This window comes from Bubalus bubalis, chromosome 21 (assembly GCF_019923935.1).
Source record: "Bubalus bubalis isolate 160015118507 breed Murrah chromosome 21, NDDB_SH_1, whole genome shotgun sequence".
Taxonomy (NCBI): domain Eukaryota; kingdom Metazoa; phylum Chordata; class Mammalia; order Artiodactyla; family Bovidae; genus Bubalus; species Bubalus bubalis.
Genome location: NC_059177.1, coordinates 57,006,250 through 57,021,377, shown reverse-complemented (window position 1 = coordinate 57,021,377; position 15,128 = coordinate 57,006,250). Strand labels below are relative to the sequence as shown.

The 15,128-nt window shown below is 47.3% G+C and overlaps 1 protein-coding gene across 1 annotated transcript in view; it reads right to left on the bottom strand.

Moving 5' to 3' along the window:
• Nucleotides 1-14,556, bottom strand: part of LOC112581246 (phosphatidate cytidylyltransferase, mitochondrial-like) — a 51,088-nt gene extending 36,532 nt beyond the window's left edge. The window contains 3 exon segments of the mRNA XM_044934146.2: nt 3,929-4,079; nt 5,874-5,966; nt 14,058-14,556. Of these exon segments, the coding sequence (XP_044790081.1) occupies nt 3,929-4,079; nt 5,874-5,966; nt 14,058-14,192 (379 nt within the window). The 5' untranslated portion in view covers nt 14,193-14,556.
• Between the last annotated feature and the right edge of the window lie 572 nt (nt 14,557-15,128).

Sequence of the window (15,128 nt, the reverse complement as noted above, 5' to 3'; positions counted from 1 at the left end):
TTCCCGAAGGGATTAGAATCTGATCAATTCAAGGATACTGGGTTCTCAGAAGCCCATGAAAGGCGGGAAGAAAAGCTGGTTTTCAACACATCACCTGAGGTAAGTCTCAAATCTACAGAAGACACCTGCCTGCAGGGCCTAGATCCTTCCCCAACCGCACCATCCCAGTCTAGTTCCATCATATCACAAGCTAGTTAACCATTAATGACACTGTGTCCTGGTGTACCAACAACCATCATATATTATGCTGTTTCAATAGGGAAATATATTCCCAATCTAAACAATTTATTTACAGAATACTTTTTGGAAAAGGTCTCACTCACAAGGTAGGGACCACACCGAGTGGGAATCAGTCCCCTTTGGGGAGGATTTGAGGATTTGAGGAACTGAAGCGACTTAGCAGCAGCAGCGGCAGCAAACCAGTCAATCCTAAAGGAAATCAGTCCTGAATATTCATTGAAAGGACTGAAGCTGAAGCGGAAACCTCAATACTTTGACCACCTTATGCAAAGAACTGACTCACTAGAAAAGACCCTGATGCTGGGAAAGATTGAAGGTGGGAGGAGAAGGGGACGACAGAGGATGAGATGTTTGGATGGCATCACCGACTCGATGGACATGAGTTTGAGTAAGCTCCAGGAGTTGGTGATGGACCGGGGGGCCTGGTGTGCTGCGGCCCATGGGGTCGCAAAGAATCGGACACGACTGAGTGACTGAACTGAACTGAACCGGGGAGGATTTGCAAAGCATCGTGTCCTAAGTGTTGCGGGAAAAAGAAGTCAACCTCTTTGAAATGAGTAATGTGGGCTACTTGGCCAAAGTCTCAGACCCAAGGCTGTTAAGCATTGACAAATAGAAAGAAAAGGAGGAGGCGAGATGAGAAATGGGAGCGACCAGAGGCGGAGGGGCTGGGGTCAGACACAGCAGGGTGTGAGACCTGGCTCTGGGGAGCAACGCACTCGTCGGTCGGCTCTTCCCCAACAGCCCCGGGCAGGCTCGTAGACACCGTCCCCTGCCTCGGAGGGCCTTCCTGAACCACCCACTGAGAAACAGCCTCACCCTCAACCTGCAGTATTTTCTTCTCACGGCACTCACCGCTGTCTGAAACTGCCTACTGCTTCTTTGCCGTCAGTCTCTCCCTAAAAGAACATGACCTCCACGAGGAGTTTCATCGCATCTCGCTTGCGAGCACGCACCCGGCCTAGTGCAGTGTGTGGCACAGGAGACACAGGACACACACGTCTGCTGAGTGGAGGTGGCACCATGAGGATCCATGGTGGAGTAAAGGGTAAGTGCTCAGCCACCCACCTACGCATCTACCCACCTACCCACTTACTGACCCACTGATTATGGAACAGCATCGCTATACAGCAGCTCTTAATGAGTATTCTAGAAGAAGTGGAACAGAGGATGATTCTGCTACGAATCAGCAAGTGTTTACTGAACAACAGGAGAAACCAGGAGTGTATGACATGGTCCTTTCAGGAGGCGGAACAAAAGTCAGCTCAAGATTGAAAGCAGCTTGAATGCTTACTTAAAGTCTGTAAATAAATGTCTTCAGTCAATGTTTGGAGTTTATAGAGAAATCCTAGAGTCATGCAATTAAAAGAGACTTGCTCCTTGGAAGGAAACCTATGACGAACCTAGACAGTGTAAAAAGCAGAGAAATCACTTTGCTGACAAAGGTCCGTCTAGTCAAGGCCATGGTTTTTCCAGTGGTGATGTATGGATGTGAGAGTTGGACTGTAAAGAAAGCTGAGTGCCAAAGAATTGATGTTTTTGAACTGTGGTGTTGGAGAAGACTCTTGAGAGACCCTTGGACTGCAAGGAGATCCAACCAGTCCATCCTAAAGGAAATCAACCCTGAATATTCACTGGAAGAACTGATGCTGAAGATGAAGCTCCAATACTTTGAGCAGCTGATGCAAAGAGCCAACTCACTGGAATAGACCCTGATGCTGGGAAAGATCGAGGGCAGGAGGAGAAGGGGATGACAGAGAATGAGATGGTTGGATGGCATCACCGACTCAATGGACATGAGTTTGAGCAAGCTCTGGGAGATGGTGAAGGACAGAGGAGCCTGGCGTGCTGCAGTCCATGGGGTCACAAAGAGTCAGATACAACTGAGCGACTGAACAACAGCAGCAACCTGGAGTCCACCTAACACTAAGCTGATGCTGATGACGTGGTCAGAGCAGAGGACGGCTCTGCATCTTCTCCCACAAAGTCGACCAAAGGTTCAGGTCCACCTTTCCTCACAGGGGAGCGGGGTTGGGGGAGGCACCCAGACAGAGGGCCCCTCCCCACACATTCCTCCTGGATGCAGCCCCACCATGCTGGCACGGAGGCTGCCGTGAGATGCTGGAAGCAACCGAGACCAAGACTATTTCACCTGCCTTCTCACCCGTGCTGCATGACAGTCACAGCACATACATTTTGGGAACAAGACTGAAGAGCAAGACCTTTCGCATCTCTGTGAGCACGGAGTCTCCATGAAATCTTATCTGTACAGGGATTCAGAGAATTAGTCAGCTGCCTCTGCAGTATTTTGAGCATAGACTTCTTCAATTCATACTTAAAAGTGGGTAAAGAGAATATTTAAGATAGTGGTTTTCAAACTACCACTTAAGAGGCAAACTACTTTTCTGAAAATGGAGTTATACACAAATCCTTAACATGTTAAGGATCGCTGGGGGGCTCCTGGGGCCAAGGCTACAGTGAGGGGCCAGGCTCTGTCCTCTCGGCCTCCCCCTCCCCCTCCCCCTGATAACTTTGAGGAGCACAGCTGGCTTAAGGGGAAAGGAAGTTAATATTCAGATAAATAAATAGATGAATGGAGAATGAGGGAGAAAGGTTGCCTTAATATGAGGAAAGGTGGAGTGGCCAAGTCACCACTTTGCACCCATCATAGTAAAGACTGCTTCCAGCAAGAACCATCAGTGGAAATTCACCCTCGGAGGGAAAGTTTCGTAAGAAATAGGATACTGGCCTGACCTTCAAATGTCTCCCCAGTTTGCTTAGACGGGAGAAAACACTGCTTATCAGGGCACCAACATCACTGGTCTGCAGACTGCAAATATGTGAGTGTCATATGAGACAAGGAAAGGCTAAGGAAACATTACAAATTAAAAGATAAAAGAGATGGCATCTAAATACATTATGCGATCCCTGACAGGATCATGTACTTGAGGGTAAAACATTAGAAAAGACATTACGGGGACAACCGACAACATTAGAAATGAAACTTATCAGTTTGATAGAAGTGATGCATCGTTGCTATTTGGTGCCGGCACTGTGGTTCTGCGAGAGGATGCCCTGTTCTTAGGAAACACACACTGAAATAATGGGCCTAAAGGGGATGTGACACGTGTGCCCGACTCCCCAACAGTTCAGAAGAACATGCATCATGCAGTGTATTACATGCAGAGAGGGAGCAGTGGTTCTCAAAGTGGGGTCCCTGGAGGAGCATCAGCATTACCAGGAACGGGAGAGAAATACAGACTTTGGGGACCCCGCCCCAGACCTCCCAAATCGGCTGTCTTGTCTGTTCTGACAGGCCCTCCAGGGGTTTCTGCTGTCAACTTCTGAACATCACTGATACAGAGAGAATGATAAAACAAGTGTTGTGAGTCGTTTCTGGGGAAAGGGTATAGCTTTCTGGATGATTACTGAAACTTACCTGTACTCTGAAAGTGTTTCAAAATAAAAATTAACAATAACAACAACAGAAGGGTTAGCCTATGTAGAGATGTGAAAAGGAAGAGACCCTGGGGGCAAGGAGGCAGATGGCAGGGTTCCTGCAGAGACCTTCACAGAGGTGCTGGGACCAGAACCTCTGTTGCCAGCGAGGGACGGGGGTGTCGGGCCTGCTCGATCTTCCAACAGCAAATCTCCTTCTGGCAGGAAGTGCAGCATGAAACCTACTAACCTGAGTAGGAGAGCCCGGCGATCTCTGTAAACAGGTCTTCTTCAGAAAAGCTTTCAGGGAGCATGAGGAAAGCCGCGGTCACAGTGCTCTTCAGGTTTTGATCCAGGGCCGAGCGGAGGGCCACATCCTCATTCATCGCCACGATCTTCACCTGGAAAAGCAGGACGTTCAGAAGACTTCCTGAAGTGGGGCACTGCCCAACCTGGGTGTTACTACACGCGCTGGAGCTGTCCAAAACCCTCAGCCCTGAAGATACTGCAGTGTTAGGCCTGTTGACATGAAATAGTTACTAATCTAATTCTGGAGTCTCCTGTTTTAAGCCCAAATCAGAGAACTCATGACATAGGAAAGAAAACAAAATAAATATTTTTCTAAATGAGGAAACCACATGAGTTTTGAAAAAGTACAAAATGGAATAAATGACCTTTGAGAAATTGAGAATTTTTTTTTTTAATCTCTTTGTTCTTCACTTCATTTTATGGTGGACAAAGGCATTTTACTCCTTTATTTAGAACTCATCCCTGTTCTTATCTAACCTGAGCAGGCCATGCTCTATTTTGAACTGATTTGAACCTGAGTAAGGAAAAAGGAAAGAAAACTAGCTAGAAGAAACCGCTGTCTGTGTTCCCCTCCCATCGAGATAGGAACGGCTCCAGTGTGTCTGACTGGTTGTGAAGACGGCACCGTAGCCACCAGCACGTGCTCGCGCCCTGTCTCCGTCTCTCACTACCTCTGTGACGGGGTTAATACCTGAGCCAGGCTCACGAGCTTGCTGGGAAGATTCAGTGAGAGCCCGCCGCTGAACCGCAGCTGAAGGGAGCTTCCCTGGGTGTCTGCTGGTGCACAGCGCACGTGCCTCTCTGAGCCGGGGCGTCTCACCTTTATGAGATCAGAGTCTCCTGCAGGGCCTGTTCAAACACCCAGTATTAGGCCCATCCCCAGAGACTCTGACTCGGCAGGCCGGGGTACATTTCTGCCAGGTTCCCAGGTGACGCTGATGCTGCTCCAGGGCCCGCGTGTGAGCAGCACTGCTCTAAGGCACGAGCGTAGAACCAGGACTGCCACGTTGCTCTCTGTAGCGACTGTGCCAGTGTGCACTCCCGACACGACTGTGGACCGTCATGCCGCTTCTGACTGACTTGCTAAGCAAGCAGTGGGCCTGGAAATCCCTCCTGAGGACACTCACGTATCTGAAACGCAGCTGCCGCGTCTGACCCTTTAGTGCTGTAAGCAAACTCTCCTCGTGTTCCAGAAAGTAGGGTTTAGACTGCCTTTCATTTATCAAACACAGCTCATTTCTGGCAAAATTCAGACAACATACAGAAGACACAAACAGTATGACACACTCCAAATTAAAAGTGTATTAGATGGCAAGGAAAGATGGGAATGATGTACATCCCAAAGTATAGTTTCTTCTGTTTTTTTTTTAAATTAATTGTGAATAACAATATTAGAAGACTTAACTATTTTATAAATCATGCTTAAGAACCTGATTGAAGAAAGACTGAAGGTAGGAGGAGAAGGGGATGACAGAAGATGAGACGGTTGGATGGCATTACTGACTTGATGGACATGAGTTTGAGCAAGCTCCAGTAGTTGGTGAAGGACAGGGAAGTCTGGTGTGCTGCAGTCCACAGGGTCACAAGGAGTCAGACACGACTGAGCAACTGAACTGAATTGTAAAACCTGAATTCTACCTTTTACCTTTTGTCCTTACTTTTTTAATGGAATATTTATAACATACAAAGCTTCATATGGTACATAAGCTACTTAATTCCATATTGCCTCCTCCCTCATAATTATAAGGATTTAATGGCCCTGAATTAAGCCTTGGAGCACTTGGTTGAGTGTGGAATTACCACAAACATCTGCAGAAAGTCAAAGCAGGGAGCAGCCCAGGAGCATGGTCCGGAGAGGAGAACCATCCCTAACAACACTCACTCACTGGTTTTTAGAGTCAACCAGCAATGTCTAAGTTATTCCAGTTGAGGAGATCTTCGATCAAAACACTGGTGCTAATAACTCCATATTTGATAAGCTGGAAAAGAAAAGAAATGTGCATGAAAAAGAGCAAAATGACATATGGACCCTTGTGCAAGTGCAAAATATAAAGAACTAAATTTCTGACCAGGGCAGAAGCTTGATTTCCAAAGCCACTCAAAAAACCGCCTATCTTGTAAAAACACATCTCCATGAAATCTTTTGCAAAGGGTTAGTTTCCAAGACTGTCTGTCGCCTGAGGCATTCATGGTGCGATGACCACAGTTTTAACTCTGGCACTTGTGATGTCAGAGGCAGAATGGCTCTATAGGCTGTCTGGTCTTGGTCCTCAATGGACTGGAAATATCAATAAAAACAATGGTCCTGACAGACACATGGCACAGTTCACGCTCCTCATGTGAGAAATAAGAAACCTGATGCTCAGAGAGAATAAATGGTGTGCCCGAGGTGGCACCCGGTGCAGCAGAGCCAAACCAGGTCCCTGAATTTCAGTCTGGGCTTCCAGTGTTGTTTCATCACAGAGAATGAGAAATTTTTCTCAAAGTTTTCACTGACATCCTTTACATGGTGAATTTCTCTTTCACGGTTGACTATTTCAAACACCTCTGTAATTAGAAAGCAACATGCAAACATAAAACATCTTTATCAGCTCTGAACACATGGAACTATGGTCAAGCTCATTTCAGTAGTAATTTGCACAAAACCCTGAATGCAGTTGTTCCCAGTTACAAAATCCCATTTGCTTCAACAGATATCTTCAGACTCACTTCACTGAATTTCAGTATCCAAGCAGCCTTCGCAGGCTACAAACATCTAAAAAGTAGCTGAAGAATTTCAATTAAAAAGTACAGTCCCTTTGGCACACAGTTATGCCCAAACATTTGGTTACTGGAGCCTGTAATATGTTTGAAACTACTAATTAGAGGTCGGCTCAGCATAACATTAATACTGGACAAAGCATAGAGCTCCGAGCTCCATGACTAGCGTGGATGTGCGGGGCTGGGCTGAGTGACTGCCTTCCCTCCATTCTGGCCACCGCACCGCAGAGCCCTTCTTGCCGCAGGCGCCTAACAGCTGGGAGGCAGGACGGCAACCAGAAAAGTAAATGCGAGGCCCAAAGGCGATGCAGACATCACCATCAACCACAGCGCTCATCCCTGTCTCACTCAGAGAGGCCTGCAAAATCCTTCTCAAGTTGGTACTCTAGCCTCCTGCCTTTCAAAGTGTGGTCCACCGCCCGGCAGCATCAGTGTCACAGACCCAGTGAATCAGAATCTGTGTTCCAACAAGATCCTCGGGTGACTCTCTGCCCAGGAAGGGTGACGGCCCTGAGCCTCGGGAGCCTGGCGCAGCGCTGCAATAGCAGTCGCCCTCTGCCGGCGGACTCGAGGAGGCCCGACCTAGCTCCCACTGGTCCTCTCACACTGGGGTCATGCCGGGTTCCTGGACTTCCTCTTAGAGCCTGGACTCCTCCTCATCGGAATGACCACTGGGCAGGGTCCCCACAGTCAGACAGCCCTCCACCAGGATCTGGGGTGCTCATCTGCCCTCCAACACCCGTCATCAAATTCCGCCCAACCAATGGCACCAAGGGGTTCTTCCCACTGGGCATCACAGGCTTCCAACTACCTATGATCCCCTCTTCACTTCCAACTTCTCCCTGGGAGTGTGTGCCTCTCCGTATAAATAAGATTAATTTCCACGCTGATCTGCAATGGGTCTGCCCGTTCCTCCCACTGACCAAACCAGTGGTTCTCAAAGTATGTTCCAGATGGGCAGCATCAGCATCATTTCAAAGCCTGTTAGAAATGCAAATCCAGGGGGCAGGAGAAGGTGGGAAAAACTGAGAGAGAAGCACTGAAATATACACCACCATGTGTACAAGAGACAGCTAGTGGGGAGTTGCTATACAACACAGGGAGCTCACCTGACGCTCGGCAGCAGCTCAGAGGGGTGGGATGGGGTGGGCAGCATGTTCAAGATGGAGGGGACATACGTATACCTACGGCTAGTTCATGCTGATGTATGGCAGAAACCAACACAGTAGTGTAAAGCAATTATCCTCCAATTAAAAAGAAAGAAATGCAAACCCTTGCTGCTGAGAGAGTAAACCTTAAAAGTTCTCATCACCAGAAAACCGACTATGTATGGTGATGGGTGTTAACTAGACTTACCGTGGTCATCAACCCGCAGTAAGATCAGTCATTACGCTTCACACCTACAACTAGCACAGCGTTACAGGACGATTACCTCTCAGTGAGTGAAAACTGCAAATCCTCAAACCCTATCCCAGACCTTCTGATTCAGGAACTCTGGGGGTGGGGCCCACCACCTGTGCGCCCGACAGCGCTTGGGTGCTGTTAAGGCACTAAAACTTGACACCAAAGAACATCTGCTGTTGCTGTTCGGTCACTAAGCCATGTCTCTCTGTGACCCTACGGACTGCAGCACATCAGGCTTCCCTGTCCTTTACTATCTCCTGAAATTTGACTCCAGAGTCAAACGCATGTCCATCGAGTCAGTGATGCGGTCTAAACATCTCATCCTCTGCCACCCCCTATCTTTCCCAGCCAAAAAACATTTGGCCAAAGGCAACAAATAAAACACAGTCACATTCATCACCTTCATCCGGCAAAAGTGTGAACAGTTCCTGACTGTAAGAACACACATATTTAGCTGGAACTCTAAGAATAAAGGTTAATAGCCACCGAAGTTAAGACAGAGGCCCAAAGTCACTCACCCTCCCGTCACACATGATCACCGGCGCCGTGGTTATTCTGGACAGGAGTGATAATCCTTGGTCCCAATACTTTTTCTTTAGTTGCTCAGTCGTGTCCGACTCTTTGTGACCCTATGGACTATACAGTCCATGGAATTCTCCAGGCCAGAATACTGGCATGGGTAGCCTTTCCCTTGTCCAGGGGATCTTCTGAACCCAGGTCTCCCGCATTGCAGGCAGATTCTTTACCATCTGAACCACAAGGGAAGGCCAAGAATACTGGAGTGGGTAGCCTATCCCTGCTCCAGGGGATCTTCCCAACCCAGGAATCAAACTGGGGTCTCCTGCATTGCAGGCAGATTCTTTACCAGCCCAATACTTTAAGGTAAGAGTAATGGTTCCACTTTTTCCTCAGGTTCTTTGAATGCCATGTGACAGGGTCTCGACACACGTGAACACGAAGTTCCACATGACATTCTGGGAGGTGAAGAAAAGAGGATTTTTAGTTTTAACTCCTAGAAAGACAGCGAGACAGAGTTGAAAGCTCTAAGACTCAACGTTGCTGTGATTAACAGCAGACTCGGGGTCAGAAACTTAAGCAAACCTCTGGAACCAGGTTCAGCTTCGTTTTCCTCAACTCATATAACAGTAACGCTGACTGAAGTAATGTTCCAGCCCTCTTTTAAATACTTTCTGTATTATACATAAAGTAACTCTTTTTATTCTCAAAACAATCCTACAAGGTAGATACCATTATTATTCCATTTCTACAGGAAAGGAAACCATGGCACAGAGTAAGCTCCCTGACCAAGGACACACGGTTAATGAATGACAGACACAGTCTGGTTCCAAATTCTGGGCTAGACCACTTTGCTACACTGTCTTCCATCTAAATAGTTAAATGTGCTCCACTTTTCTTTCAGATCAGATAACACCATGTGGACAAGCTCTATAAAGCATTATGCAAACAGAAATAAGTTATTTTAACTTCACCCATTAGCCAACCTCTCCCTGATCATCTATGATGAGCTCTGATGGGTCCTGAGATAAAGAACTCAAAGTCAACTGGGGAGAAAAGACAGATTATTAACAAAACGACTTGCTAAGGGAATTTCACTCAGAATGGAGTCACAGAGGAAGGAGGAATTTTCCTATGAGATGACACTCTTCAATACTCTGGTAAGTCTGAGTCTTCAAGAATGCGCAACAGTTAAGCAGATTTGGTGAAGTGTTAGGCAAGGCCTGAGGAATGGGGTCAGGGGGAGTCCTGTTGGATGAAAACGCTCTTGTGGAGGAGACGAGAGCTGGACATGTTCTGGGTGCTGTGTCTAGGTCAGTAGGGCTGGATGGGATGCAGGTATAGAGTGGTGGGAGATGGACCAAAGAGGGAGACTGGCTGCCATGGTAAGAAATGCTCCTGCAGCAGAAAGGGAGGTCAGACAAACGACGTACCACCACACACAAGGCTGCCTGCCAGTAACCAGGGCACCGAGGCAGGGACTCATCTGAGACCGACTCAGGTGCTGGAATCTACTTGTGAACTTGCAGGGGACAAGGGTGAGGGAAAAGGAAAGACCTTTTCTTGGAGGGAATTCCAGGTCTGCTCAAAGGAAAATCTTCACAGGAAAAAGAAGAGGTGACTATGGAATCAAGATGCTCTGAGTTTCCTACAAACTAGTGGTGATAGTTAAGAATTTGAGTGGACATGTTTTAAAATTTTTTCATATTAATGTATGTTGGAAAAAAATAACCTATTATAATCTATAATTTCCTGTGTGCCCCAAATGTATCATTTCCCATATGTTGTCAATTTAAAGAAAAGTTCAGTTCAGTTCAGTCGCTCAGTTGTGTCCGACTCTTTGTGATCCCATGAATCGCAGCACGCCCTGTCCATCACCAACTTCCGGAATTCACCCAAACTCATGTGCATCGAGTCGGTGACGCTATCCAGCCATCTCATCCTCTGTTGTCCCCTTCTCCTCCTGCCCCCAATCCCTCCCAGCATCAGAGTCTTTTCCAATGAGTCAACTCTTCACATGAGGTGGCCAAAGTACTGGAGTTTCAGCTTCAACATCAGTCCTTCCAAAGAACACCCAGAGTTGATCTCCTTTAGAATGGACTGGTTGGATCTCCTTGCAGTCCAAGGGACTCTCAAGAGTCTTCTTCAGCACCACAGTTCAAAAGCATCAATTCTTCAGTGCTCAGCTTTCTTCACAGTCCAACTCTCACATCCATACATGACCACTGGAAAAACCATAGCCTTGACTAGATGGACGTTTGTTGGCAAAGTAATATCTCTTCTTTTTAATATGCTTATCTAGGTTGGTTATAACTTTCCTTCCAAGGAGTAAGCGTCTTTTAATTTCATGGCTGCAATCACCATCTGCAGTGACTTTGGAGCCCCCCAAAATAAAGTCTGACACTGTTTCCACTGTTCCCCCATCTATTTCCCATGAAGTGATGGGACCAGATGCCATAATCTTAGTTTTGTGAATGTTGAGCTTTAAGCCAAGTTTTTCACTCTCCACTTTCACTTTCATCAAGAGGCTTTTTAGTTCCTCTTCACTTTCTGCCATAAGGGTGGTGTCATCTGCATATCTGAGGTGATTGATATTTCTCCTGGCTGATATTTCTCCTGGCAATCTTGATTCCAGCTTGTGCTTCTTTCAGCCCAGCGTTTCTCATGATGTACTCTGCATAGAAGTTAAATAAGCAGGGTGACAATACACAGCCTTGACATAGTCCTTTTCCTATTTGGAACCAGTCTGTTGTTCCATGTACTCCTTAAATTAGGGGGCTTCCCAGGTGGCTCAGTGGTAAAGAATCCACCTGCTAATGCAGGAGACTCGGAAATGAGGGTTTAATCTCTAGGTCAGGAAGATCCCCTGGAGGAAGAAATGGCAACCCACTCCAGTATTCTTGCCTGGAGAATTCCATGAACAGAGGAGCCAGGTGGGCTACAGTCCATGGGGTTGAAAAGAGCTGGAAAACACTGAGCAACTGAGCACAATAAAATACAAAATAAGCACATTACTTAAATATTAGTATAGGTGGGAACCAGGAAATTCAAGGCATGGTATAGATGGCCTCACCAGGAAGTGAACAGGGAAAGATTAACTGAAAGGTTACAGCCAGGTGTCCAAAGGCAAGAGGCCCCAGAGCAGATAGCACGTGACCATTCCTTTGTTTATTAAAAAAAAAAAACCCAGTCCAGAACAGGAGCTGCACATACAGAAAACATCTCTATCTAGACTCCTGCTCCCTTTACCTTAATTCAGCAAGAGCTCAAAAGCCTTGTCAAAGTCAATCAAAAGCCTCATTAAACAGCAAATATATGTCTGCCATTTTTTATGTCTTAAATTTTGACTCCACCTTGGAAGCAAACTTGTTTTCTCCCATTTGCAGAAAAAAAAAATCTGCAATCACAAGGAAAACTGTACCCTCACTTCTGTTATGCTCAGCCAATTCTGAAGAGTAACAACGCCTTGCCCTAAACAGACTTGGTAAATGTCCTGGGTCAGAGAAAATATACTGTTCACCCACTAACTCTCCCTGTTAGTTCAATCAGTTCAATCACTCAGTCAAGTCCAACTCTTTGCGACCCCATGGACTGCAGCACACCAGGCTTCCCTGTCCATCACCAACTCCTGGAGCTTGCTCAAACTCATGTCCATTGAGTCGGTGATGCCATCCAGCCATCTCATCCTCTGTCGTCCCCTTCTCCTTCCGCTTTCGATCTTTCCCAGCATTAGGGTCTTTTCCAATGAGTCAGTTCTTCACATCAGATGGCCAAAGTATTGGAGCTTCAGCTTCAGCATCAGCCCTTCCAATGAATATTCAGGACTGATTTTCTTTAGGATGGACTGGTTGGATCTCCTTGCAGTCCAAGGGACTCTCAAGAGTCTTCTCCAACACCACAGTTCAAAAGCATCAATTCTTTGGCACTCAGCTTTCTTTATAGTCCAACTCTCACATCCATACGACTACTGGAAAAACCACAGCTTTGATTAGATGGACCTTTGTTGGCAAAGTAATGTCTGTGCTTTTTATTATACTGTCAAGGCTGGTCATAGCTTTTCTTCCAAGGAGCAAGTGTCTTTTAATTTCATGGCTGTGGTCATCATCTGTAGTGATTTCGGAACCCAAGAAAGTAAAGCCTGTCCCTCTTTCTATTGTTTCTCCATCAATTTGCCATGAAGTGATGGGACTGAATGCCATGATCTTCCTTTGTTGAATGCTGCGTTTTAAGCCAGCTTTTCACCCTCCTCTTTCACCTTCAAGAGGCTCTTTAGTTCCTCTTTGCCTTCTGCCATAAGGGTGGCGTCATCTGCATATTTGAGGTTACTGATATTTCTCCCGGAAATCTTGATTCCATCTTGTGCTTCATCCAGCCTGCCATTTCACATGATGTACTCTGCATATAAGTTAAGTAAGCAGAGTGACAATATACAGCCTAGACATACTCCTTTCCCAATTTTGAATCAGTTCATTGTTCCATGTTTGATTCTAACTGTTGTTTCTTGACTTGCATACAGGTTTCAGATTTAGTTAGTGCCAAGTGCAAAGTTGCTCAGTCGTGTCAGATTCTTAGTGACCCACCATGGACTGTAGCCTGTCAGGCTTCTCTGTCCATGGAACTCCCCAAGCCAGGATATTGAAGTGGGTACCTGTTCCCTTCTCCAAGGGATCCCAACCCAGAGATTGAACCGAAGACTCTGGCATTGCAGGCTATTTATTTACTGTCTGAGCCACCAGGGAAGCCCAAGAATACTGGAGTGCGAAGCTTATCCCTTCTCCAGGGGATCTCCCAGAGCCAGGACTCAAACTGGCGTCTCCTGCATTGCAGACGGATTCTTGACCAGCTGAGCTACCAGGGAATGCTATTTGTTAAAGTCACTGCAAATGCCCTAACTCTACCACCCGTCCACCAGCTTCCCAAAGTCAGGAGAACCAATTTGTATTTTCTCCTACAGCCAGAGACGTAACCCTCAAGCTTGGCTGCGAGATAGAATCACCTGGGACTAGGAAGTTTTTTAAATTCCTAAAGCCTGGGCTCATCCCAGACTAATTAAATCTGAATCTCCACAACTGGAACCCAGATTATCATTTTTTTTTTTAAGCTTTCCAGAAAACTCGAGAACACTGAACGAAGACCTGGCCAAGTTTTGTTTTGTTTTTCCCGTCTTGTCCCGGCACCAGCTCTTCCCTCCACATAATTGCATCTCCCGCTCTTAGAGCCAAGCGGACTCCCACGTGTCCTTCGAAGCGCAGCTAAGGCTGCCGCTCTGCTAAGAGCCCTTTCGTAGGGTTTGTATCAGGACTTTGCCAGTTGATACGGGGCTGCGCAGAGCGGCCCGGCAGCTCCAGGGCTCGGGAGGGACCGAAGGCAAAGGGACCTCCCGGGCTCACCTTCTGGTCTGAGCTGGGCCCCGCCTGGCGGTACACCCCGGAGCCGTAGGCGAAAGCCAGGCTCAGCAACTCGGGGAAGTGAGACAGGATCTTGCGGAAGGCCACCCCCGAGCTCTGCAGCCCCTGCAGCGCCATGGGGCCGGGGTCACCAAGGGCCCCCCGGAGGACAGCAGGCGGGACCGGGAACCCGCTCGGGGTGCGAGATGGAAGCCGGGGACCCGCCCGGACAGAAGAAGGCTGGGGTCGGGGGGCGAGGAGATGGGGGCTCGCGAGGACTCGGGACGGCAGTTCAGTCAGACACAAAGTCTGTCAGACATGAAGTCACTCAGTCAGGGAAGAGGTAACCGGGACACAAGCGAGTGGGCGACGTCCGGCCCCTCAGGCGGCCACGCGGGCCACGCCCCCCGCGCGTACACGTGCTCCGAAGGCGCAAGAGCAAGAGCAGGCGCCCTCCCGCGAGTGGGGACGCCAGGCCTCTTCAGAGCCCCCTGGTGGTCGGAGGAGCGAGTTTCAGGCTGGCTGCCTGGGATTATGACTCGGACTTGGGAGCGGGAGAGTGACTGCTGATTGAACTGCCTTTGAGCTTTAAAAGTCCTTGCTTGTTCTCGCCTCAAACCTCATTTTCATAAATGAGTATGAAATCACGTGTGTGGTATTGCAGGAGATCTTTTGGATGAGGTGAAATTCACATAACGTAAAATTTTACACTTTAAGATTTAGTGCATTTATTGCATTCACAATATTATGCAACCATTGTTTCTATTCAGCTCTGAAACTGCAGAAGATTTTGAAGCTTTAGGGAAACACAAGTAAGGTTAAAATCACCTCAAATCCCACCATCCAGAGACTATCACTATTAAGATTTGGCTGTGCTTTCTTCCCATTAAAATCGTCTCCAAATTCTATGCTGGGTAAGAAAGTGCTTCATAAGTGGTAAAACAAACAAACAAAAAACCCGCACCAAGGTTCTCTAATATTTGTGTTTAATATTAAGGGTAAGGAAGAGTCTTTTCCCCTTTGCCTTATGGATTGAGCTCACCAAGGGGCACATGAAATGCAGTTTCTTATGGA